Raw genomic sequence first — 27,620 nt, forward strand, 5'->3', positions numbered from 1 at the left:
CTCCCCTCTACACATCACTCTGCATGCCCTTGGAGACAAGGGGGAGAGGAGCTTGTCATAGTAGGAGAGGCAGGCTCAGTTTATTCTTCTGCAGTCTCTTGCCCCTCCTTCTCTGCTTCGGTCTCTGAGTTGGAACTGCTCTCTGTCACAAGCAGAGGGAAAGAGGACCTAAGCAGCTACAGACTGGTCAGGTTGATGTCAATTTCAGGAAAGTTCCTTGAACACATCATTAAATAGTCTGTCTGTGAGCACTTGGGAAAGGATGTTGTGATTTCAAAGACCCAGCATGGGTTTTTCAAAACAAGTCATGCCAGACTACTTTTATTTCTTTTTTGGATAGATACAAGCTTGGTGGATCAAGGGAATGCTGTGGATGTAGAGGCTTTCAAAAAAGCTCCCACATGATATTCTTGTGGAGAAGCTGATAAAATGCAGGCTAGATGAGGTTGCTATTAAGGGGATTTGTGGCTGGCTGACTGGCATGACCCAAAAAGTGTTCACCGATGGTTCTTCATTATCCTGGATAAAACGGACAGCTGCAGGATTCTGCCCTGGGCCTGATGTTGTTCAATCTCTTTATAAACAACTTGGATGAAGGAATTGAGGGGATACTCATACAATTTGTGGAGGACACCAAACTGGGAGGGGTAGCTAATGCCGCAGAAGACAGATGATGCTGAAGACAGATGACCTTAACAGTTTGGAGAACTGGGCCCAAACTAACAAAATGAGTTTTAATAGGGGCAAATGTAGCTTCTACACTTAGGTAGGAGTAATCAGACACACAACTATAGGATAGGGGACATCTAGTTTGACAGCAGTATAAATATGAGAAAAGCATCTTTCACCTTAGAAATTGAAGAAATGTTTATTGTGTTGTGACCAGTGTATAGTGATACATTTCCCCCATTGTTCCAAATTTCCTAAATCAACATCTCTTTCTGGTAAGAGAAGAAATATCCAGTGATAACGCTTTTACCCAGTAGGCTGGGTATGGAAAACAATATTGTACGATGTCAACAAAGTGAATATTTTGTTTTCTTAGTCCACATTTAGTATCACTGCACATGTAAATGTGGGAAATATTCCATTACAGTCACAAGTTTAATTTGCTTAGATTTGCTCCAGGTAGTAGAGTAGCTCAGGTTGAGTTTTAAAAGTTTTCTCCACTCCAAGGCTGCCTTTCAGATGGCATTTCTGTGCACAGATTAGGGCAGCTTCCAACATCCAGCGGAAGCCAGAGGAAGTCTGAATGGGAACGTGTTTTATCCAGGGCAGCTTCTGAAACCTGAAAATATTTGAAAACACTTCTAAAAGGGGGCGGGGGGGGAATGGCTATTAGTCTTCTTCCATCATACCTTCCCACAATGCATTCCACTTTTGGTTCCATGTGTTGTCTTCAATGAGAAATTCCAGATTCAACATAGTAATTTAAAATATCTATTTTATTAACAAGCACACACTCATGCACACACTCATGCACACACAATGCCCATCAACTGAACTGAACTTTCTCAAACTGAAGAAGCGGACAGCCTTGCCCTGAAGAATTTGTTAATTGTAAAGCTACAGCAACATATATCAGCCTGGGAGTGTGCACAATGAAGGGAATGAAGAGGAGGAATGGAAATGGGGCATCTGCACACAAGGGGGGACTTGGGAAAAGGAGGAGGAAGGAAAAGGGCTGGAGGCAATGAAGATTGGTGTTTGTGTGCCAAAGGGGCTGCTGAGCCAGAGAGAGGAAAAGGCGTAGAAATGGGGCTAATCTAAGTGCAAGGGAGAACGGAGAAAAGCAAGGAGGAGCGGAGACGGGAAAGGGGGGCAAGGGGGCGGCCCAAAAGGAGGGAGCGGGAGGCATGATGGGAATGCAGTTGAAGGTGGAATCCGGGGAGAGGAAGGGTTTGAAGCATAGCAGGGGGTAGAGGGTGGCTTCATGCCTGTATGGAAAGTGAGCCGTGTGCTTCGTAGCTTCATTGTGTGGGAGGAAGAAGATGCAGGAGGTGCACAAAGCAGGGGGCCGGGATGCATAAAAGAAGGGGGGAGCCATTTACATGAGGGAGAAGGGAAAGAGAGGGACAAAGCAAGGCTGCAGAAGAGAGAAAGGGGGGAATGCAAGGAATCCACGAGTCGGTCCAATTCCTCATCTATACAGGGTTTCAGGACAAATGAGACCCAGCAGGCCTTGAGCCTGATGGGTCGTACGGCGGGGTCTAGTTGTAGGCTGATGGGGGGGCAGTATATCATCCCAACACCCCGTCAAAAACCTCCAGAAATTCTTTGCATATGGCATCCACATCCACGTGGGAGCTAGTGCAGTTCACCCCGGTGATGGCTAGCCCCAGTGGCCCAAACCACGCTGTCAGAGGGTCGTCGTGGCTACTTTAGAGTAACTCCACTTGAGTCCAGTTGGTCTTTAAAGACTTTTATTGTGCAAGATATTTACAATATTTACAAAGATATTTTTGGTTCTAGCAATTCTGTTTCCAACTTTGACTTCTCAGGTAGAAAACCAACTTTCCTATCCAATTTGAATACTTCATTAATCTGATGGTATTGGAGCCAATCATCAAGCTTACTCTTCACCTGTTCATATGTTTTCAGCTTGAATTGGTCTCCTTCTTCTATTAACAAATCTCTATATTTTAGCCATCTGGTTTCCATATTCGGTCTTTTAAATGCCTTAGCCTCTAAAGGTGAAATCCATTTAGGTGTTTTTCTCTCTAACAAGTCTTTGTATCTAATCCATACATTATGCAATGATTTTCTAATTATATGATTCTTAAAGTCTTTGTGGACCTTCACCTTGTCATACCACAAATATGCATGCCCGTTTTTCTGCATTGTTGGCATTCTGCATTGGGGAAACAGCAAATCCTCTGCTTGTGGCTCTCCCTGCAGCTTGCACAGTTCCCTTCTTCCGGCCAAGGCAGTTGTGGTGGGTGTGTGACTTGTGTGCGCTGACTTTGATGCTGACTTTGAAGAATGCTTTGATGGTGTTTCCTGCTTGGCAGGGGGTTGGACTGGATGGCCCTTGTGGTCTCTTCCAACTCCATGATTCTATGACTTGGTGCATGTCCTCCCTGTTGGATTCTGAGTCATCAGTGAGGTCCTCGTGGTGGACAGTCAGTTGGGACAACGAGTTCAGCCGGAACCCTTGCACTGACCTCTCAGCGCTTCGGTTGCCAGGGCCTCCTCTAGGGCGACCTGGAACATCAGGTCCTTTTTTGCATAGAGGCGCTGATGCAGCTTCTTGTCCCTCAATCCGCCCATGAGGTAGTCACAGAGCATATTCTCCAGCTCTATGAAGTTGCAGAGCCTGGCAGCCTGGCGGAGGGAGGTCACATACCCGGTTATGGTTTCTCCGGGAGCCTGCCGCTTTGCGTAGAAGGCGTTGCAACACGCTACCACCGAGGGCTGCGGCGAGAAGTGCCCCTTCAGCTGTTCCATTATCATGTGGTAGGAAACGTTCACAATATTTTTGGGCACGAGGAGGGCCCGGGCAATCTCAAATGTTTCTTCTCCACAGAAGCTGAAGAATGTTGCCCTCTTCTTGGCTGCATCGGTGACGTCCTTCTCCTCAAGGAGGAACTGGAAGCGGGTGCCGAATCCTTCCCAGTCTCCTGAGGCTGGGCTGAACGGCCTGAAGCTGCTGTCTGTTGTCATTCTGGGACCTTGGGTCCTGGAGCTGTAGCCTGGATGTGTGGGGTGATGCAGTGGTGTGGCCCCCAGTGACTGTGGTGCAGTGCGCAGCAGTCAGCTCAGCGGGATCCCATCCTCATCGCGAGGGATCCCATCCTTCACCGAGTGAAATATACTCGGAGTCACATAGTGATTTTATGCTCTTTATTGCAGCTCGTAAAACAGAGAATGAAACACCCCCCTCCCAACCTCAGGTTTTATATACATTATTTACACAATGGGTTCTGTCTGATTGGCTGATTCTGCTTCCTTCCTGGGGTCTGCAGTAGCTGTTGCATTCTAGGATCAAACCTACCTACTGTTCTAGGATCCAAGCTCAAAACATAACAGTGGGGCCGGCTTTTGCTGGCGGTTGGGGGGGGGGCAGAAGCTCATTTAGTTATGTATTTTTATTGAGTTTTATTGATTGGGGGGCAGCTGCCCCCCACCCCCCTTGGTGCCGGGCGATTTTAATATATAAATCACACAGAGGCCGGGAGAACAGAGGAGCAGCACTGCCTAGTGGTAGGAGGGGCAATGACACAGGAAGGAAGATTCAGGGGGATAGCTGTGTTGATCTGACATAGTCATAATAAATAACAAGATGAAAGATGAAAAAATATTTTTTAATCATTCCAGTGTCTCCTTAAAGATCAGCTAAATATAAGCTTTCTAGGTATGAGCTTTCGTGTGTAATACACACTTCGTCCGAGACTCTGAAGCAGAGGTCACTTCAACCTTATAACTGTTGATGACCCACAGGGAAGGGGAAGGGATTTTTAAAAGGATTTAAAGGGATAGATGGTCAAAATTAGCTTTAGTATGCCTAATGGGACATGAATCCAATATCTCTATTCAGACCAGGCCTCTCCATAGTCTAGTGTCCAGATGAAGGGAAGTAATAGTACCACTCTATTCCAGACCACACCTGGAATACTGTGTCCAATTCTGGGTGCCACAATTTAGGAAGGATGTTGACAAGCTGGAAAGTGTGTGGAGGAGGGGGATCAAGATGGTCAAGGGTCTGGAAACCAAGCCTGATGAGGAACGGTTGAGGATGTTGGGTATGTGTAGCCTGGGGAAGAGGAGACTGAGAGGAGGTATGAGAGCCATCTTCGCATATCTAAAAGGCTGTCACATGGAGAAAGAACTTTTTGACAGTAAGAGCTGTTTGACTTCCATGGAGGTTTCAAAGCAGAGGTTTGTGGTATGTCGTGTTTCATCACTGCAGCAATGAAACATTCAGATCAGCCTCAGTGCTCTAATAATACAATACATGCAGATCCCACTATCTGAACACAATGCATTCTCAGGAAATTGTTAGGTAATGATTTCCATTGATTCCTATGGGACAATTTATAATGCATTCCTGACCACAGAATTTTAATCCCAAAATGACAAAAGAAACCTTGGGGGAAACCCTCTGCAACCTTCAAAAAGGCAGACAAGGGAGGGGGGGGAAAAAGTTGTATTATTCATCCAATCTCCCCACCCCCTTCCTCACCACTCCCTTCTGGTTTCTGTCAGATTGGCTGCTGTGGACCAGCAATACACAAAAAGGCTGTTTAAGGTTGCTTATTCTTTTACACACCACAGGTATGACTGTTTGGATATCTGAATCTGCAGCATGTATGGCAAGGTTTCGTACAACAAGAGTTTGCATGTATTATGCCGGCCTTAATTATTAGTCATTCAACTTACCTGCTAGATGCTGTCTGTGATGTTAGCATGCAACCTGGAGCAGATGGGGCACTTTCACACTATATAGTATATAGTGTGTATATATGTCACTGTGATTTTCTGATTTTCAGAATCTTGAGCCTAGCTAGGATGCATCAGTGACAGGGGGAAATAGCAAGATCCCACAGACTCCCAAGTATAGAGATTTGGGTACCTGTGTATAATCTCAACAAACAAACAAACCTCTACGCCCCCCCCCCATGGACAAATCACTTAACAATGTCTTATTCTAGGGGAAGAGAGAGGGAGAGAAATACAGGCAGAACCAGGGCGTGTTCCTGTTACTTTTTAAGGAGAAGGAAGGTGCACTAAGGATGCAGAAGGGGCCCAAAGTGGAGAAAGTGTTTCAGAGGAATATAAGGAACCTGAAGATACATAAAGGAAAGCGAAAACCCCAGCTGGACTATATATTTAGCACTGTGGTTAATGGAGCCTGATTTTAAGCTCCAGGGTAGTTATTAACAAGCTCCCTGAGGAGATTATTCTTTCTGTTAGTCCCTCTCCTACTATCAAGGGGGAACTTGCTGACATATTGAGTGGGACTCTCTGCCCACTCAGCCAGTTTAATCATGTTTCACAGGACATCTAGTGCACTGGAGGTCGACAATAGACACTGAGTTCAGATTTAATCTTATACCGTAGGCATAGGATTCTGTTTGCTTCTGTGTTGTAATTAAAATATTAATTGAATTTTGATTTTACAAGAATTTCAAAATGAAACAAGTAAAATGCACCAGACCGCCAAGAACATACATGCATCTAAAAGGTCCTCATTAACTGCTTTGAACTCACTATTACTTCCTAACATGGCTGAACTAGATGATCCTCAGGGTCCCTTCCAACTCTACGATTCTATGATTCTGTGAAAGGGGGCCACTTTAATCAGAGTCTTTTTGTAGAAGATTTAAATTCCATTAATTTTGTGGAATAGGGACTGACAGGCAGGGAGATGGCAGCAATAGTCAGAACATATTTTGGCTGCCTTCTTCAGGATGGATTCCAACTGAAGTCTGCTTGCTTTGAGCATCCCTCACAGAGGTTCTGCAAAGCAGCGCAGAGAAGCCTCAACATCTCAGCTGCTTTGCTGAGATGTTTCTGATGCTGGTTTTGTTAACGTTCAATGAGGAGTGGGAGGATAAGCTCCAAGCCTCATTTAAAAGTGTTTCTGCAACAAGCTGCTTTGTGCATTGACAAGAAGGGACTAGAAGGTCTGTTTCTTTCTGTCATGGCTACTAGTACAGCCTTCCAGTTTTTCAGTCTCACTGTGCTTTTTGCACATTGCACCTCATTTTCAGTAAGTTTCGATCCAGCAACACTCCTCCCTCTTCATTGCCTCTTTCTGTGATTGCTAAACACAGTGAATAATTTTCCTTCTTTTTTAGGTCGACCGCTTACTACAGGATGATGGTAAGATGCCGGAACTCATTAAGACGCCCAGAGTAAAATATTTATTATTTCATTTTCTCTTTGTGTGGTGGGATAAAGAAAGTCTGAAACTTAATATCATTGCTTGTATTGATTAGAGGCTGATGCTGGTGAACTGAGAAAGGACATCCCTGAAATAAATTCAGGTGGGTTGCACAGAGACGGTTACCCCTTAGATAAACATACTCCCAGCCCCCCAAAACTTTTCTTTTTCACATAAAAAGAATTTTTGTACTTTGCTCAGTTCCTTTATTTTCCATCAAGAACATTGCATTTTATGGTGTTGTGGGTCTGTGGTGTGCAGTTTGATGTGTGTGTTGGGGTAAGATGCCACCTATATATTATCTTCATCATGTTCTCTTTTATATTTGTACAGGCTGTAAATTTCCCTCCATAATTTGTCCCATTGCGTTCTGTATATTGGTCTTCCTAGATCTTGTGCCCATCTTATCATTGTACATTTCACTTCTTCGTCCTTCAACTCCCACTCTAACAAATGACTATATAATTTTGCTAATAATTTACTTTCATTATCTAATAATATCTCCTGTAATTTAGATTTGTTATCTATGAAACCAATTTCCCTATGTTTACTCAATAGACTCTGCATCTGATGATATTGCAGCCAGCTCGAACACTTATCCTTGATTTCATGATACGGTTTCAATATTAGTTTCCCATTTTCCTTTATTAATAATTCCTGATATGTTAGCCATTTCTTATCATAACTTCTGCTACTTAAGGCCGTCATCTCCAAAGGTGATGTCCACCAAGGCGTTTTCGGTTCCAACAGGTGTTTATAATCCATCCAAATCTTTAATAATGCTTTTTTAAAAACGTGATCTGAAAATTCTTTTAGGTTTCCTTTCTTTTTATTTAATAAATATGTATGCCAACCTGCTAAATTTCTAAACCGTTCCAAATCCAAAATTTCTTTATTTTCCAATTTTATCCAGTCCTTAACCCAGCATAAGCCTGCCGCAGCGTAATGAATTTTTAAATCTGGGACCCCCACCCCCCTCTTTCCTTAATGTCAGTAAGTAACCTAAATTGAATTCTAGCTTTCCCCCCCTCCCATATAAATTTGCTTAGATCCCTTCTCCAATTCTCGAAAACCTCTTTTTTATCTATAATAGGGAGCATTTGAAAAAGAAATAACATTTTGGGTAAAACTGACATTTTGATTGCCGCAATTTTCGCTGAAAATGATAATTTTAAATTTCCCCATCTTTCTAAATCTTTTTTAAATAGATTTCCAGATTTTAGCATAATTATTTTCGAATAAATTTATATTATTTGTTGTTATTTCAATTCCTAGATACTTTACTTTCTTTACGATTTCCCACTCTGTTATTGCTTTTATCTCCTCTTCATCTTTTCCTCTTATATTTTTAACCAATATTTTAGTTTTTTTCAATTTATCTTTAGTCCTGCCACCTCTCCGTATTTTAGTAGCGCCAATTTAAGGTTTTTTATTGAGTCTTTTGGATCTTCTACCATTGTTACTACATCATCAGCGAATGCTTTAATTTTTAACAAATTGTTTTTAACTTTAATCCATTTGATGTTCTCATCCTCCTTTATTACTTTTAACAAGCATTCTATTGTTAGCACAAACAGGAGAGGTGACAATGGGCACCCCTGGCATGTCCCCCTTGACACTTCAAATTCATCTGATAGTTCCCCGTTGATGATTAATTTCGCTACTTGCCTTTTGTTATGTATTAAGTTAACTGCAGTACTCCTTCTGGCCAACGTGGCTGCAGTTCTTACCCTGCCCACTGTGACTGCAGTTCTCACTCAGGTCCACAACATGCAAATGAAGGATTGAGAGTGCTGTTCACGGATTGGGTAGCTAGGGGAAGTTTGTTACTGTTGCAAGTTACTGAGTGCTATATAAGCCAGTTGGCTAAGCTACTGTTCAGTCTGGACTCAGAGCTGGAATAAAGAGCTGGTTGTTTTGAGAGCTGTGTCTTCATCCTTCTTACCCACTATTCTACACCTTTTATATATTGCGTTTATACCTTGGAAGAATTTTCCCTCTATTCCTACTTTCACCATCATTTTTTTCATATAATTCCAATTTACGTTATCAAAAGCTTTCTCTGCGTCCAGGAATATAAACACTGCTTTTTTCCCAGGGTTCCAATCCAAAAACTCTATAAGATCTAATAAAATTCTCACATTTCTGCTCATGTTCCTTTCTGGTAAGAAACCCTGCTGATCTGTTCCTATAATTCTGTTGAGAGTCCCTTTCAGGCGATTCTCAACAGAATTCAAGAAGTTTACCTAGTGGACGTTTTCTTTTAGCCGTGGGTTAACTCCTTTCAGCTCTCCTCTGAATGTGTTTCTTTTTTTTTTTAAACATAATTTTTATTGATTTTACAAATTACAAAAGACGATACATACATGAACACCTTTTCCACCTTCTTCCCACCCCCCTCCATGGGTCCTCCCCTGCCACAGAAGTATCCCACGTAGGTGAACAGTCAGAAATGGTCCATTTTATGATTGGATTTCTGTCCTCCTCCCCCTCCCCTGCCCCCAAAGCCCCCCCTGCCACCAGGGAGCTCCAGTAAACCAGGGCAGTACGCAGGAGGTCATCCATCCAACCATCTATTGTCATACCAAAAAAAGAATAAAAAAAGAGAAAAGAGAAAAAAGAGAAGAAAAAAGTGACAAAAAAGAAAAAAGACAATACAAAAAAAAACAAAAAAAAATCTTTATTCCATTCATAATTGTTAAACCATATTTTGTGGGCTTCCCCACCCTCCCCCCTTCCCCGGTTTTCCTCCCTTTTTTATCATCTTCAACAGTTTCTTATTTTATAAAATACACCTTTATACCTTATACTACTTTTAAATTAGCTATTATCATTTTCACCTAATGTCCAATCACTGAAAAATCAAACTCCCATTTTTTCTTCCCGTGCCTAATTTTTACCCCCTCTATAAGCCTCCATATTTTCACCTTTTTCCAAAATCAATTCACTTTTAAAACTATAACTATTCCCAATCTAACCTTACATCCCCGATTACCGGCTCCACCCCCCCAATCCAGCAAGTTCCGTAGTCAGCAGTCCAGTTATAATCCTGTTAATCCATCCTTATAATCACAACTTCACTTTCCCTTCACCCCACCCCCTGTTTACAGCCTTTTGCCATCCAGGCCTCCATACAAGACCCCTGAGCTTCTTCTCTTCTCTGCTTATTTTTTCCCTCTTCCCTGTGGGCATTCTGGAGTTTCAGTAAATCCAATCGTGCCCCCCTCGAAGGGGAGGCACTCCATCCGACTTTTTGTAGAGTAAAATCATCATTTTTTTCCTGGTGGGCTTCATTTTGTGTTATATTATCACAGTCCTCATCTTCATCTTTTCCTTCCAAATCACAGTCCCCATCATTGTCATTCTCACACTCGTCTTCTTCAGTTTCAATAGCTTCATCCTCTAAGAAGTCATATTCTGCCATCACCATCTGGAATTGTTGCTGTAACTCTTGCTGTTGTGTCTCCTCTTGACATAGTTCTATTCTTACTTCCCACATTAAGGTCAAAACAGTCCGCTGGAACTCAGGCGAATACCTTTTTGTTGACATAGTTCAATCCTGTCAAGGTCAAAACTTGTCACATGGGGTGGAATATGGTCACAGTTTATTTTCTCGACTCCATTTTAACAAGCTGGCTGCATTCTTCAAGTCTTATTAAAAATAAAGTTCGAACTCGCATTTCAAAAGCATATAAACCAAAAAGGAATTTCCAAAAAGTCCAGAAATAAAGATAGAAATAAAATTTGACTTATAAATCCTGATCAGCTCACTGGGTTGTCTGGGCTGCCGGCTCCCGAGGAAAAGAAAGGTCTTTCTTGGTCTTAACCTCTTTCTGCAGGGCACTCACAACCACAGTCTCTCTCCCCTTTTACCCTGCATTTAGGGGAGATTCTCTTTGATGCCTTTGAGGGATCCTTTTAAGTTGAGATCTTCTATTTACGGCTTCGGGTTTCTATTTACTGTCTCTTATGTTGCCGTGGGGGGGGTGGCTTCCTCTTTCCCCCCCTCTCTCCCAGGTCCAAATTGTTTTATAATCCAAATCGTGAGGTTACTTACAGTCTTATTTCCAATCGTTTTATTTTCAGAAGAATCCAGCGCTCTCCGCTTTCGGCTTGAAGCTTCTCACCGCTAGGATAACGTTACCGCTCAAAATGGCCCCCGCGACTTCTACCCTCCTCGCTCCGGAGCTCTTATTAGAGCTTGCCGGAGAGTTGGGGAGTCCGGATTGGGGCTCTGCCGAGCAAAATTCGCCCCCGGGATGCCCTTCCCGAGGTTCTAAGGGGCGCAGCGTCGCTCTCGCTGCCCTCCCCACTCCTAGCAGAGACGGGCCGTCTCGGAGACGAGGCGGGACGCCGCCGATCGGCGCTGGCGCTGAACCGGAAGCCCTGAATGTGTTTCTTTTCTCCCATTTAAAAACATTTCAGATATTTTTGAGCTTTTCAACAAAAGCTGTGTGTGTGTGTGTGTGTTTCCCACACCCCCTTCTTAAGCAAAATAAAAACAAAACAAAGCAAAACCACTTACCTTTGAAAGGAAGAGTGGTACTCTGAGTAGGAAATGAAGATTATGAACACGCACAGAAATGGCATTTCCAGTTAAGACCTTCTTTAGTCCTTTGGAAGGAAATGTGAAGCAGTCAGGACCTGGCAGGGAAGGTTGGCTAGGAAGGAGGAGAAGCGCTGTTAGAAGCTGTGTTGCTAAATGATATGGCCATGTTGCAGGTATTACTTTGGTGAGCTTTGAATAGAGGTGTTAGTCATGTTGTCAGTCTTTATAGTAAGCATATTCAAAGAGTGAACACATTATTTTAAATATCTGATGAATCATCTTTTGCATTTTGATTAGGCCAACTCTTTTTTTATTCTCTTCCTTCTAGCTGCTGGACTCACCCTCTTTCAGGGGGATATTGTACTGCCTGTAAGTGTAGTTGTTGTTGTTGTGTTAAGTCGTACATTTTTCTTCTTATTTGTGTGCCCAAAGGTAAAGCATCTGATCTTAACCTTTCTCCATTTTCAATAGAGAAGCCGTAGTGCACTCAAAGATGAGGCTTACCGATGGCAGTTCCCTATTCCATTCATTCTGGCTGACAGCCTTGGTAATACAACATTTGCATCACTACAATACTGCTGAGGTTAAAACTTCTGAAGAAGTGTGCATGCACACGAAAGCTCATACCAAAATATAAACTTAGTTGGTCTTTAAGGTGCTACTGAAGGGATTTTTTTATTTTACCTGATCCATTGTGATTCCTCTAGCTGTGCCTCCTGCATTTGCACAGGGGTTGGGACTAGATGAATCTTGGGGTCCTTTCCAACACTACAATCCTTTGATTCTATGACTCAGAAGATCCCTATACCTGCACAAATAAATAACCCAACCTGTTAAGCAGTTCCTCTAACCAGGCACGTCCAAAAGGTAGATCGTGATCCACCAGTAGATCACTGGACATCTATGGTAGATAACTGGTAGATCACTGGCTCCCCCCAAAGAAGCTAAATAACTTTGGCTCCCCGAAAAAAAGTGCTGCACCCCCCCCCCAAAATGGGGCTTTCCTCCTCCCTTAAAAAGCCCAACAACTTTGACCTGAACCCTCCAAAACAGGGCTTTCCTTCCTAAGAAAAGCTCAACAACTTTGACCTGAACCCCCCAAAAGGGGGTAGATCACTGCCAGTTTTTAACTCTGTGAGTAGATTGCAGTCTCTTGGGAGTTGGTCACTCCATTTCCCTGCCTTTTACTTAAAGGTAATCTGATGTCCCTCTTTAAGCTGCAGTAATCATAGGAACATGGGGAGCTGTCTTATATCCTAGGCCAGGGGTCGGCAATGGGTGGCCTATGGGCGAGAAGTGGCCCATGGAGGCTGTTTAACCAGCCCACAGGCAACCCCAGAACCAAGCCGCCAGCTCAGCGAGTCCCAGCTCGCTTCCACGGTGCCGGAAATCACGGGCACGTTCGCTCGCTCGTGCGTGCATGCACACGATCCAGCGCAATCCAGTCCACGGAGGGATCTCCGTGGGACCGATCTGGCCCAGGCAAGGTAAACCTTGCCGACCCCTGTCCTAGGCAGATCCTGGGTCCATTGAGCTCAGTATTGCACACTGACTGGCAGCAATGGCTCCCCCAGGTTTCAGGCAGTGGGCCTCATCCCCACCTGGGGAAGCCACTAGGGGTTGGGCCTGGGACCTTCTGCATTCCAAGCACATGCCCTGCTACTGAGCTAAGGCCATCCCTTCCAGTTTTCAGAAAGATAAAGCTAGTGTAGATTTGTCCTGGTCTGGTGCATTTTGTTTTGTAGCTGTGTGATTTGTGCTCATACTGTATTCTGATGGCCATTGGCTATAAACAATAAAAATGATTGATTGACTGACTGACTGATTGATTGATTGATAGTGGCAAAACTGATTTTTCATAAACTGCTTTTTTTTAAAAGATCTGAATGCCAAAGGGGTAATTCTTAAAACGCTTGAAGGATTCCAGTTAAAATCCTGTGTGGATTTCAAACCATATAATGGGGAGCAGTCGTATATAATATTTCAGAAGTTAGATGGGTAAGTAAAAACACATTGGTGCTTGGGGTTTTTCTTTTTTAATTTTTTTAATTAAAAACACATTTATTCAGAGGTTGCACTTCAGCGTGTTCCACTGCCGTAAGACCACAGAATGTTTGCCTTATTTTCCAGAGACATTTAGGTAAGGGGCAGTGAATCAAATTGTTCCAGTTTCTTCCAAAGAGATGGAAGCTTATGAAATATTGGCTGTGAATCATTGCTAAAGAATCATTCTCTAAAGGCAGGGTGGGTCTTGTGTGCTCACAACCTCACAGAAAAAGAAAAATGGAGAGGAACGATAAAAGGGCAGAGGCAGAAGGAGGGCCAGGGAGTGAGTGAGTTTGCAGAGGACATAAAGAGGTCTCTCCAGCCCTTCAGATAGTCTGATATGAAGGGGATGTGCGGATGGTGGGAGGAAGCATGGTCCAGAGGAAAAAGAGTCTGGCTGCTGGATTCAGCCAAACAGGACTCCGCCTGCCAGAGATTATTGAGCTACCGCATCTGTATTGCAGGGGGGTTGGTCTAGATGACCCTGGGACCCATGTCCTGCTCTACAATTCTATGCACATTAAGAAGTGTGCATGCACACGAAAGCTCATACCAAAATAAAAACTTAGTTGGTCTTTAAGGTGCTACTGAAGGAATTTTTTTTATTTTACAATTCTATGATTCAACAAAGCCAGATGACAGGAGTTGGCCTTGATACAACCCATCACTATTTGTTTTGTGCTTTTAAAAACAAACAAACCTGTATTTTACATGCAATTTGGCCCTATGAATGCTTAATACAAAAAGAAGAGGGAATGGAAAGGAAAATGCATAATTAAAATTAATTTAAAAGGTGTAGTCAAAAGTAGTTACAAATTGTTATTGATTTCCATGTATAAAGAGTGTTGTCCAGAATGAAAAGCTGAAAGTTTATCCCTGCCAAGCACCTTTACTTTTCATTTTTGTTTTTCAGATGTTGGTCTAAAATTGGAAATGTAAAGGGAGGCCAAAATGTTTCTGTTGGTGCAGGATGTGACACCAAAGGCATCATATCTCATGAGATCTCACATGCTTTGGGACGTATCCATGAGCAGACACGGGCAGACCGAGATGATTATGTCAAGATATGGTGGGATCATGTGCGTCCAGGTTGGTGCTCAGGCCCTTAAATGAATTGGGATATTGTTTCTCCTGAAGACATTAAATTCCTCCTGCAGATGCCAGGTGAAATGGGGTAAAGACACATACTTTGGAGAACAGATGGGGGGTTGATTTCACCTCTGGTGCTATATATTGTTCCTCTGCGTTGTATGAAACTCCAAACATTCATTCAAGAGAATATACATATGCATGCTCAGCAGTTAGAACAGGCATAGGCAAACTCGGTCCTCCAGATGTTTTAGGACTACAACTCCCATCATCCCTGACCACTGGTCCTGTCAGCTAGGGGTCATGGGAGTTGTAGTCCCAAAACATCTGGAAGGCCAAGTTTGCCTATGCCTAAGTTAGAACAATTGAAACGGTTTATTGTCAAGAATTTTGAAGCTACTGAAATGGCTTTCCAATTGTCTATCTTCCTAGGTGGTATTATTATTATCCAGGATGGGTTACAACAATGTAAAAGTATAATACTGTATGAGATATTTTGTAAATGCCTTTAATTACATATATTCCTAAATATACTGTAATATTCACACATTAAAAGGTAAAGGGTAAAGAGACCCCTAACCATTAGGTCCAGTCGCGGGTGACTCATTTCGCTCTACAGGCCGAGGGAGCCGGCGTTTGTCCGCAGACAGCTTCTGGGTCATGTGGCCAGCATGACTAAGCCACTTCTGGCGAACCAGAACAGCGCACAGAAACGCTGTTCACCTTCCCTCTGTAGCGGTCCCTATTTATCTACTTGCACTTTGATGTGCTTTTGAACTGCTAGGTGGGCAGGAGCTGGGACCGAGCAATGGGAGTTCACCCCATTGCGGGGATTCGAACCGCCGACCTTCCGATTAGCAAGCCCCAGGCTCTGTGGTTTAGACCACAGCGCCACCCGCATCACACATTATATACCCACAAAACCAGGGTTTCTCCTAAGCGTAACTCAACAGACAATCGCAATTCTCTGATTATTATATATGTATGATGCACATGTTTTCAAGAACTAATTTGTTACTTTCATGGTCATTTGTTTTTTTTTAAAGTTTAGTGATTAACCATAACCAACTACCAAAAATTAAATTAAAAACAAAATTGAATGGCCCTGGGATCTTCAGATGAAGTGGTATACAATTATTATTATTTGCAACATTTGCAACACAATTAATCCCTATTTAGCTTAATTAAAGTACATTCATGCCTTGGCTAGTGACAATTAAAAATGAGAACTTTTCATTATCCTGGAATCATTATAGAAAAGTAATTCCTGGTTATTGGCCACAAGGGGAGTTGTAGCCCACAGCAGCTGGAGGGTACCATGTTGGCTGTCCCTGTTTTAAAATACTGTTTATTTACACCTCACCTTTTTCCTTGTCAGGACTCAAGGTGGCTTACAGCTAAAAATAAGTAAAGAAAGTAAATAAATAAAAATATTTAACTAACTGACCAATTGTGTCACAGATAGCTTGGTTCTGCCCCCCCCCCCCCCGTATAAATCTTGACTTTGCCCATGCCTCTATCTGAATAGACAGGCATTTAAACCTGGTTTGTATTTGAGCAAGGTGTGCAAGGGAACATATTTTATAGATCAAAATGAAGGCTTGTTTTCTCCTGCTCTGGAGGGTAGGACAAAAAACAATGGCTTCCAGTTACAAGGAAGGAGATTCTGACTAGATATCAGGAAGAACTTTCTGGCAGTAAGAGCTCTTGGACAGTGGGAGATTGTGGACTCCTGTTCCTTGGAGACTTTTGAGCAGAGGTTGGATGGCTATCTGTCATGGATGCTTTAGCTGAGACTCCGCCATTTCTGGGGGGCTGGACTAGATGACCCTCAAGGTCCCTTCCAACTCTACTGTTTTTATGATTCTATAAGAACTGGACTCAAATATTCATGGGGGCAGGGCGAAATGTCTTGTCCCCTGACAATGGAATTGATCTTTGGGTAGTCAAAATTCTCAGATCTTTTGAGCATGCCCAGTTGTGGGAGGGTCTTTCTAAATTGCCCAAGAGTTTGGTTGTTTGTGGCAATGAACATTCAGTTACAAGTGGCCTTGGACTGCTGAAGGGAGCCAAGATTTGTAGAAGGAGAAGTTTGGCTCCTTTCAGCAGTCCAAGGCCACTTGTAACTGAATGTTCATTGCCACAAACAACCAAACCCTTGGGCAATTTAGAAAGATTTGGAAAAACCCTAAACCTTGGTAAAAATATAGGCTGATGTGTATTAGATTCCTGCTTATAGGTTTTTCTTGTAAAAGCCATGTGCACTTTTTTAAACATTCTGGTGTGACATTCTCATGCCTATTCCTCTGCACTTGAAAAACAGTGCTTTCTCGTAAGAGGTAACAGCAGTGAGTTGATGGTTGATGAGAGATTGGAAACTGTGAACTCAAGCAACATAGTTCATGCTCTTAAGTAGCACACATTAGTTGAGGTCATAATTTTTCTACATATATTTGTTCAGAGGGTGACCCCCCCCCCGTCATCTTACAAGTCGAAGGTGGCAGCCATGGCCCTGATGAAATCATGGCATCCTGTTCCATAATCAAGTCACCTGGCAGAGCATGGATTGCAAGTCCTTTGAGCGCAACCAGAAAGTTAACTGTGTGGTGTTTATTCTGCATGCAGATCAAAAGTACAACTTTAAGAAAAGGGATGAGGACGATATCACAGACTTGAATACTCCATATGATTATGAATCCATCATGCACTATGGCCCATCTTCATTTAGTAAAAATGAAAGCTTAAAAACAATTACTACGAAAATACCAGAATTTAATAACATTATTGGCCAACGCTTGGATTTCAGCACTTCTGACCTAGAAAGACTCAATCAAATGTACAACTGCAGTAAGTCATGATGAGACAGTGAAGTTGAATTTGCAGAGTGAAACTGAATACATTGCCTTTGAGTAAAACTGATTAAATGCCTTTGTTAAATGGAAATGGGAAAGGCGCTTCTCTTTTGTTTCTAAATATTTCTTTCTGTATTTTTACTCTCCCCTCCTGCCCCAGCGAGAAGTGTCACCCTTTTGGACCAGTGTGATTTTGAGTCGGCTGATATATGTGGCCTGGTTGAGAAAACCAGTGGAGATACCAACTGGATTCATAAGAAGAGCAGCCCCAGAGAACAAGACCATACCCTCTCTGGACGCTGCAAAGGTAAACTGGGGACAACCCCATCCTTCTTTTATGGGACCAGTTCTGTGCTCCTTGATTTGATCACTGTATTATCTCCTGTTGACTCAGTGGAAAGTACGTCCAGTTCTGGGCACCACATTTCAAGAAGGATACTGACAAGCTGGAACATGTCCAGAAGAGGGCAACCAAAATGGTCAAAGGCCTGGAAACGATGCCTTATGAGGAACGGCTTAGGGAGCTGGGCATGTTTAGCCTGGAGAAGAGAAGGTTAAGGGGTGATACGATAGCCATGTTCAAATATATAAAAGGATGTCATATAGAGGAGGGTGAAAGGTTGTATTTTGCTGCTCCAGAGAAGTAGACATGGAGCAATGGATTCAAACTACAAGAAAGAAGATTCCACCTAAACATTAGGAAGAACTTCCTGACAGTAAGAGCTGTTCGGCAGTGGAATTTGCTGCCAAGGAGTGTGGTGGAGTCTCCTTCTTTGGAGGTTTTTAAGCGGAGGCTTGACAGCCATCTGTCAGGAATGCTTTGATGGTGTTTCCTGCTTGGCAGGGGGGTTGGACTGGATGGCCCTTGTGGTCTCTTCCAACTCTATGATTCTATGATTCTGCGTCACAACTCTTGGCTTTGCCATTTTCCCGAGCTTCCGATCATCATGGCCCAAAGTGAAGTGGAAGACATGCCAAATGAGCCCTTAATCTGGACAGCGGTTCCGGTAGTTACATTTTATACTTCCTAAGAATAGCCTGAGACTAGTCAATTAAAGTGTGCAAAACTAACGTAAGGAGCATTTGCAACAGGAGCAATTGCTTCCAGCTCTGCACTTCTATGTTGTGTTCATCATTCAAGCGAAAAGGAATTGAACGAGGCCACTTAAGGAGCTGGAGTCCTGCAGCTTTAATGCAGCGTCTCCCTGTGAAGTTTTTGTGGTGTTGGAGAAGGACCACATTTGTGTCAGCAGCAGGGTGTCCTGTTCATTCCCCAAGTGAAAGAATTGGACTTCTTGATGCCAAATTTGCATCAATTTATTGTTTTGCATAGAACCTGTGTGCAAAAGAATAAAAGGACAGAAACCTGACTCCACAAAGGAGAAGCAAGGGAGAGAATAGTCTTGCAGGAGGAGGACTCCATTCTGGGTGATACTGGGAGAAGGGAATACAGGGAAGCTTCCTGGCGGCTCTTTGTCTGCCTCCTCCCTTTGATAGAATTCACTGAACTTCAGATCTGTGGGGCTACTTCCACTTCCAGAGCCTAGCCAGTGGCTTAAGCCCTACCAGTGGTGAGGTAGGGGTGGGGGCCTTTAGTCACCTGTCTCCCAGTTCGCCCCCCTCACATTGCAGCCAGTAGGGCAGAACTGACCACATCTGCTTGAGGGATGGCATAGTTGAGGAACCATTTAGCAAGGGTGGCAGGGGGACGAGGATTCTGTAGATTCTCTACTATTCCACACACACACACACACACACACACACACACACACCCAACCTGACCTTGACCATGGCCAAGTCACTGCCTCTCTGTCAGCAAAGCAGCCCTTTTGTCACATCCAAGAGCCCTTGGATGGCTTTAGGGCTGCAGCCTTCATTGCATACAATTTAAGAAGAAGGAAAAAACACAGAACTTGCCAATATTTGTTGCATTCCTTTTGATAGTTAACTGAAGTGAATGAGGGTCTTGGAAGCCTTAGTTTGGTAAGAAGAATCTAACAGAGACCCTTAGCCCCTCAAAGAGCCATAGTACCCAGGACTCTTTGGAAAGCCAATGACTGCTCAGCCATTTTAATACCACGAAGCAGATATGCCCCTAAGTGGCCAGTTTTTTCAATTTTTTGGAACCCAGCTATAATAAAATTCTCAGAATTTGTAAGTGATAAAAAATTACAGACATTGTGATTCAGGTTGTACATAGCTCATTCAGTAGAGCATGAGAATCTTAATCTCAGGGTCACTGGTTCAAACCCCACATTGGGCAAAAGATTCCTGTATTGCAGGGGGTTGGACTAGATGATCCTTGTGGTCCCTTCCAGTTCTATGATTCTATGGTTCTAAGAGGTAGCATATGCATAGTAATGCATGATGCGCCTTCAGTAGCGCTAGCTTCTTCTCCACAGATGCCGGCTATTTCATGTACTTTAACACCAGTTTTGGGAAGAGAGGCGAAACAGCGATCTTACAATCCCGCATTCTGTACCCAAAGAGGAGAAACCAGTGTCTCCAGTTCTTCTTCAAAATGACAGGAAGCCTCTGGGACAGGCTTTTCATCCAGGTGATCAAGGATGATGGCACCGGAAATGTCCGTAAGCTGGTTAAAGTCAAAACATTTCAAGGTAATGTTGAAAACCAGTGAAAGATTTTTGGAGTGTTCTCAGCATACAGTGGTACCTCGGGTTAAGAACTTAATTCGTTCTGGAGGTCCGTTCTTAACCTGAAATGGTTCTTAACCTAAGGCGTGCTTTCGCTAATGGGGCCTCCCGCTGCCACTGCGCTGCTGGCGTGCGATTTCCATTCTTGTTGTTGTTTAGTCGTGTCCGACTCTTCGTGTCCGACTCCATTCTTATCCTGGGGCAAAGTTCTTAACCTGGAGCAACCACTTCCTGGTTAGTGGAGTTTGTAACCCGAAGCATCTGTAACCCGAGGTACCACTGTACCTTGTTTTAAGACCACAGCAAGATTTTATATCCTTTTGGCAGTGACTGCAATGGCCAAGGACTTTGGTGGGCATATATTTGGAGCAGATTCTCACTCACGAATAACTCCTGCACAGGAAAAAGATGTAGGAAATATGAGCAACATCCTTCATAAAGACTGTGCAAGTGTCTGTTTCACCAGATTTTCCAGGGTTTTGAAATGCACAGAAAAGGGTCCCTGCTTCAGACAACCACCTTCCATTTGGCCACAGAGGCAAACTGCTTCTTCCTGCTCTCCCCTCATCAGTTTACTGCCTCTGTTAGTGGCATCTGAAGAGAACTAACGTGTGTGAATTATTCTAGATTAATACAGCATTACTAAGAGCTGGAGTCAAGCAGCAATGGGTTCTAGGAAATAACTTGTGTTTTTGCAATTAATAGCAATTTTGCTATCAGCAAATACAGTAGGTTTTAGGGATAAATGATTCAGATAATTTCTGGTTCATTCCACTTCTGCATATTTTGGGGGGCAGGAGTCTCTTTTGGCCAATTTCAGCAATAATGTGCAGGTGTTTAGTTTTTGTTTTTTTAAGACGAATTCCACACCAATCTGTGATATGAGCGCCAACATGGTCATCTTTCTCATATGCCAACACAGAAGTCACAGTGTCTGTCTTTCCTTCCCATAGGAGACAGCGACCATAACTGGAAAATTGCCCATGTGACTCTGAAAAATAATAAAAAGTTCCGGTATCTCTTCCATGGCCTAAAAGGCAATCCTGATGACTCATCTGGAGGAATTTTCATTGATGACCTCACCCTGAGTGAAACCCAGTGCCCCAGTGCGGTCTGGCTTATTCGCAACTTCTCTCATCTTCTTAGAACTGCCCCCGAAGGCTATGCCATGTTCAGCCCCCGGTTTTACAGCTCTGAAGGCTATGGTTATGGCCTAACATTGTATCCCAGAGGCCAGAGTGATTCTGCTTTGGCAAACTATACACGGATTTCTTTTCACCTGGCCAGTGGAGAAAACGATGGTGTTCTCGAGTGGCCAGCTCTGAACAGGCAGGTGACCATCAAGGTGCTAGACCAGCATCCCAATGTCAAGGAAAGCAGGTCCATTGAAAGGAGTTTCACAACAGATGAATCACAGGTCCTGCCAGGTAGGTAGCTTCTGCCTGATAAGGCAAGAGGGCAGTGACTGGTTCAATGTTTTCCCCTCCCTGAGATGCTGGAATACAAAATGCCGGAGCTTTTGCTCAAGATTACAAGCAAATGTCACAGAAGATGCTGAGAGTAAAATTCTTTATTTGTGTGCTGTTAATTCAGCAAAGGATGAATTTGCTCTTTAACAATCCAGGGAGACAGGGAATGAAGCATAAACTGTGATTTAAAAAAACCTCATGGAAACAAGTTTGTAACTGGAACAAATCTTTGGTGTAAAATGCTTCCTTTAAGGCACATTGATACCTTCAGGTAATAATAATACTATGACATTTGAAGGACATAAAGCAACTGAAAGCAATATAATGATAATGATAATTAAGAATAAGAATAAGAATAAAAAGAATAATAATAATAATTTATTTATACCCCGCCCTCCCCAGTGAGAGCCAGGCTCAGGGCAGCTGACATCAATAAAGTTACAATAAAACGTAAAAGAAAGAAAGAAATTGATTAAAATGCAGATTAAAATACAATTTAGATTTTAAAATTGTTTTAAAATGCAGCCTCATTTTAAAATGGCCCAAATCAAAACCCAAAGGCCAGGCGGAACAGCTCCGTCTTGCAGGCCCTGTGGAAAGATGTCAAATCCCGCAGAGCCCTGGTCTCCAGTGAGAGTGCGTTCCACCAAGTCGGGGCCAATACTGAAAAGGCCCTGGCTCTAGTTGAGGCCAATCTAGCCAACTTATGGCTCGGGATCTCCAAAATATTGTTATTTGTGGACATTAAGGTCCTCCATGGGGCATACCAGGAGAGGTGGTCCAGGCTGCTGACAAATCTAAAAGAATCAGCAGTCACGACCCACCTCGATCCAGCTGTCTACGGAGCTCATCTGTTAGGGCGACCAGAGCTGTCTCAGTCCCATGACCAGGGCGAAAGCCGGACTGAAATGGATCTAGAGCAGATGTTTCATCCAGAAATCTACCCAGCTGTTCGGCAACCGCTCTCTCAATTACCTTACCCAGGTATGGAAGATTTGAAACCGGGAGGTAATTGGAAAAATCTAAAGGATCTAGAGATGTTTTCTTTAAGAGCGGATGCACCACTGCTTCCTTCAACTCGCCTGGGAAAGTCCCCGTGCCAAGGGACAAGTTAATGATCTCACCCAGGAGGGCCCGTACCTCATCTGGACACACTATGATCAGCCAAGATGGGCACGGGTCAAGGGAGCAAGTGGTGGGCCTTCCAGCTCGGAGGAATCTGACTACATCAGCAGGGAGTATCCGATCGAAGTGGTCCAATACTGGACTCAAAGACAGTCAAGGGGCCTCCAGTTCTGTTACTGTATCCAAATTGGCAGGGAGGTCACGGCAGAGCAGCAAGACTTTCTCTGCAAAAAAGCTCGCAAATGCCTCACAGCTATGGGTCGAATTCATATTTTAATTTGGCTGTTCATCTCAAGTTGTTAGAGATCTAATTATTCTAAAAAGTTACCAGACGTCCCCGTTTCCCAGGGATAGTCCCCAGATTTACAAATCAATCCCCTGACAAAAAAAACCCATCTATTTAGTAGGAAGTTGAAAAGTGTCCCTGGATTCATTGGAAAAAAATCTGGTCACCTTAGGGTATGAGCCTGCGAAGATGGGAAGGCAGGACAGCTCTGCTTTGAAAAACTGTCCGTGGTTGGCATGCGTTTCCTTTTGAAAGTGAGCTGGCTTCTGGTGTCACAGGGAAGACACTCAAACGGAAGGCCCACCAAATTTCTGGTGTCATGGGGACTCGTGACAAAGCCTCAAGTATCCAGGTCCCAGATTACTTTGGGGTTTTAAGTGTCAAAGGCAGCACTTCCAAGTCAGCCTAGAATCTAAATTGATTGCAATCCTTGCAGCTCCTCGCCGAGTGGATCACAGACCAGTGTCTGTCAGCCATCGGGGCTGATGCCTCCTGGACCGACTGAAGTTTCTGAATGCCCTTCAAGGGCAGCCCTACACAGGCAACATTGCAGTAGTCCAAAGTAGGGTATGTGCACATTGGCAGCTGAAAAGGCAGAGGTTGCTTTCCCCACTGCGTTTCAAGTCACATTTGATAGGAAACCTCCGAGGGAGCAAGTATGCCGGAAAGCCTGGGGAGGGCAATTTCCCATGGCTCCTGGTGCTCCTGGACACAATCACCACGACTATAGTCAGTAATAGGATTACCGACTTAATTTAGAATTTGTGTACAGAGAGCAAACAATGTTACTGCATAATTTGTACTATTTTGTAGAAAAAAACGATTCTTCCCGATGGGGAAAGCCTTCTCTTCTGGGAAAATTTGATCCTTCATGCAAATGCAGCCGGAGCAGAGATCGAGGATGGAGCAAATTTGTGTCCCATGCACAGCTAAGAAGAAGGAATTATCTGAAAAATGATGATCTTATTATCTTTGCAGAGTTTGAAGGTATGGAAACAGACTCTATTAGAAGATGGAAAGCAGAGTCTTTTCAGTTTTGACTTATTAAAAACAAAGAACAGGAAGTTATTCTTTCTAAAGTAAGGAACAGGAAATAACAGTAAAGTATTTGGGGGGCTCCATTAGAGCTAAGATTCAACAGAACCTAGTTTTCAGTTCCTGGGATCTACTCTGAAGAGTAATAGTAAAAAAAAAGTATAAGTGAACAGGTACATAATGTTTTTCATTCATCACTGAGTAGCCACATATCTGGGATTAGCAGAAAGAACCTCCAGGGAAGGGATATGAATTTCAGGTAGCTCCTTACAAGTCTCATTTTTAGAAATTAAGCAATGTGCATCACTGTTCTCATTTATATACATAGATTTTTATCCAATAGAGTGTGTATTATATATAACAAATGGCTCCAGCTTCTCTCTATGTTTGGGCTTCTCTCCCCCCACCCTCCACAATTGAGGACTAGGATTCTTACAAACAGCCAGCTAGTGTTTTATGAGAAAATTACGATTGTGTATAAAGGTTATTTACTTCTTTTCAACATTTAACAAAGACATTTAATTTTAGTCTGCATTGCTCAGCCTAGTTACAATTTTCATTTCATATCATTTTAACCTAACCTATGCATGCTGGGGGTTTTTTGCTGCTACTTTAAATAAAATTAAATAAATTAGTAGGTGTAAGTTTTCATTTAAATTTTGGTTGAAAAATATGTGCCATGTTTGTTTGGACCAGTCCTTTCTCTCTTTCTGAATAAGATCTAACACATCTCAAGAAGACGGAACACATTTTCCCAGAAATATGGCCTATGGATCAGAATGTCTCCCTGGAACGGAAAAAAAGATCAGCCTCTCTGGAAGACTGGCAGTCCTACCTGAGAGAACAGTGTGACCCAAATCCGTGCCAAAATGATGGCACTTGTGTAAAACTAAAAGGAAAAACAAGCTGCAGGTATCCCATGCTTTCATGACATTTCTTTCTTTCTCATTTATGTGCCACATGATTAGATCACAACACCAACAACAATTTCATAGGTCGACTGCACCATGGGAGCAGGGCCGGGGTGGGGGAGTGCTAGAGTCCTGTCTACTCAAGTTACATGGGACCAATTCCAATCTGTTACCTCCAGGGATGTGGACAGGCTGCTTGGACGAGTCACGAGTGAAACCAACCACCTGTCTCCTTGATCCTTGCCCATCCTGGCTCATAAAAGCGAGCCCTCTGTGAGGGAGCCTTTCCAGACCTGCTGAAAGAGGTGGTTATTAAACGCTTCTTTAAAAACCATCTTTAGATGCGGCCAATATGGCCAACTATCGCCCAGTCTCAAATCTTCCATTCATGGGCAAGGTGATTGAGCGAGTGGTTGCTGAACAACTCCAGGCACGCCTGGAGGATGCAGACCATTTGGATCCCTTCCAGTCAGGATTCAGGCCTCATCATGGGACTGAAACTGCCTTGGTCACGCTGGTCAATGATCTCTGGCAGGCTAGGGACAAAGGCGAAAGCTGTTTCCTAGTTCTGCTAGATCTCAAAGCGGCCTTTGATACCATCAACCATGACATCCTTCTGGACCATCTAGAGGGGTTGGGAGCTGGGGGCACTGTTACACAGTGGTTCCTCTCCTTCCTCCTGGGTTGTGTCCAGAAAGTGGTGTTGGGAGATGAGTGTTCAGACCCCTGGGCTCTCACTTGTGGGGTGCTTCAGGGTTCCATCCTCTCCCCCATGCTTTTTAACATCTACATGCAGCCGCTGGGAGAACTCATCAGGGGGTTTGGGCTGGGTGTTCATCAGTATGCAGATGATACCCAGCTCTACCTCTCTTTCAAATCAGAACCAGTGAAGGTGGTGAAGGTCCTGTGTGAGTTTCTGGAGGCGGTTGGAAGATGGATGGCGGCTAACAGATTGAGGTTGAATCTTGACAATATAGAAGTACTGTTTTGGGGGGACAGGAGGTGGGCAGGTGTGGAGGACTCCCTGGTCCTGAATAGGTTAACTGTGCCCCTGAAGGACCAGGTGCACAGCCTGGGAGTCATTTTGGACTCACAGCTGTCCATGGAGGCGCAGGTCAATTCTGTGTCCAGGGCAGCTGTCTATCAGCTCCATCTAGTACGCAGGCTGAGACCCTACCTGCCCGCAGACTGTCTCGCCAGAGTGGTGCATGCTCTAGTTATCTCCCACTTGGATTACTCCAATGCGCCCTACATGTGGCTACCTTTGAAGGTGACCCAGAAAGTACAGCTAATCCAGAATGCGGCAGCCAGACTTGTGACTGGGACTGGCTGCCGAGACCACATAACAGCCAGATGAACAGGGTATAAATAATATTATATCATCATCATCATCATCATCATCATCCTCATTTTTGCCTTTGCTTTTCTTGCAAAAATTCCAGCCCATTGATGTTGCACTTGGATAGGGAAGGGGCTTTCTTCAGCTGAGGGCTGCACTAAGCCATGGTCCTCTCTCCGAGAGCTGCATGCCAAGTGGGCATAGCCAAAGTATAAAAGAAATGTATATTATTATTATTATTATTATTATTATTATTATTATTAATTGGACAGATGTGGGCAGAAAATTTGGGCACAAAAGCCTTTTGTACTGCAGCAGGGGATGCATGGTCAGTAAAAAGCAGCAATTATTTTTATTTTTATTTTTTATTAAGGAACAAAGGAAGTGTCCCAAAACACTTTTTAGTATCACAAAGGGGATCTATTGGAGCAGTCTGTTAAAAAAAATTGCAGGGACCATGGGGGTGGCACATAAAACCTTGTGGCATCACAGGAGCAGTCAATAATTTAAGGGGGTTTCTTAATTACAAATTTATATGGGTCTTTCCAAACACACAAAAAGCCTTGGCCCATGGGGTGCCAGTTAGCCCCCCCCCCATGCAGAGGAAGGCTGCTCCGTGTGCGCTTTAGAAGCATAGGTACAGCTTTCTCCATGAAGCAGTGTCACCAGAAGCTACACCTGTTGAATTTTCTCCTACCTGAGATCTACAGATGAAGGGCGGTATATAAATTTAATAAATTATAACAGTAATAAATAGCATGCAGCTATTAAAGGCCCCAGGCCACCACCCTTCAGGCTCTTAATTTAGCATTTACCTCTGTCCCTAAAACCTTGACAGTCTTTGAAGCAGGTCAACATAGGCAATGGCAGTTGCTCTGGTTGCTCTGAACATGGAGACATGCATTAGGTCACAGCTCCTATTGGGATTGTGGTGGTGACACATTTTCTGGGCTGGGCTTTAAGACTAATAAGGGGCAGGGAGGCTAACCTTTCCTTGAGGCAACGCAGCAGCTCCAAATGCTCTTCCACTGGGAATTCCTGAGCTCACATCCATGTTGTCCCTGAAGAGTCTTCAAAGAAGCCTCCTGATTACACTGTTCATTTGCACTTCAGCTGCTCTAAATTGTCATGGGGAGAAAATCCAAGCTCCAAAATGGACATTTCCCCTTCTTCTTTTTACAGGTGTGCTACAAGCTACCTCTTCTTCTACACAGGAGTGAGATGCCAGGTGACACATGTCCATTGGAACACCCTTGGTCTGTTAGCTGCTGGAGCTATAGCACTAACCATAGTTATGGTTTCCTTATTACCGGTAGTTAGGCAATAGTCTTCCTTTTTTCAAGAGTCTGGTTTTACAGTGATTTCATACTTTCTGTGAA

The 27,620-nt window shown here is 43.5% G+C and overlaps 1 protein-coding gene across 1 annotated transcript; it reads left to right on the top strand.

The window, feature by feature from the left end:
* Positions 1 to 1,933: 1,933 nt before the first annotated feature.
* Positions 1,934 to 27,620, top strand: MEP1A (meprin A subunit alpha). Its single transcript, XM_088667103.1, has 15 exons — positions 1,934 to 2,009; positions 2,061 to 2,114; positions 6,799 to 6,825; positions 6,942 to 6,989; positions 11,764 to 11,804; positions 11,907 to 11,982; positions 13,316 to 13,433; positions 14,395 to 14,570; positions 17,196 to 17,417; positions 17,583 to 17,729; positions 19,825 to 20,040; positions 21,030 to 21,503; positions 23,770 to 23,943; positions 24,711 to 24,903; positions 27,424 to 27,620. Exons 1-15 carry the CDS (start codon positions 1,934 to 1,936, stop codon positions 27,566 to 27,568), a joined length of 2,187 nt encoding a protein of 728 aa, XP_088523229.1. The 3' UTR covers positions 27,569 to 27,620.

This window comes from Zootoca vivipara, chromosome 3, assembly GCF_965207765.1.
Source record: "Zootoca vivipara chromosome 3, rZooViv2.hap1.1, whole genome shotgun sequence".
In the NCBI taxonomy this organism is placed as follows: domain Eukaryota; kingdom Metazoa; phylum Chordata; class Lepidosauria; order Squamata; family Lacertidae; genus Zootoca; species Zootoca vivipara.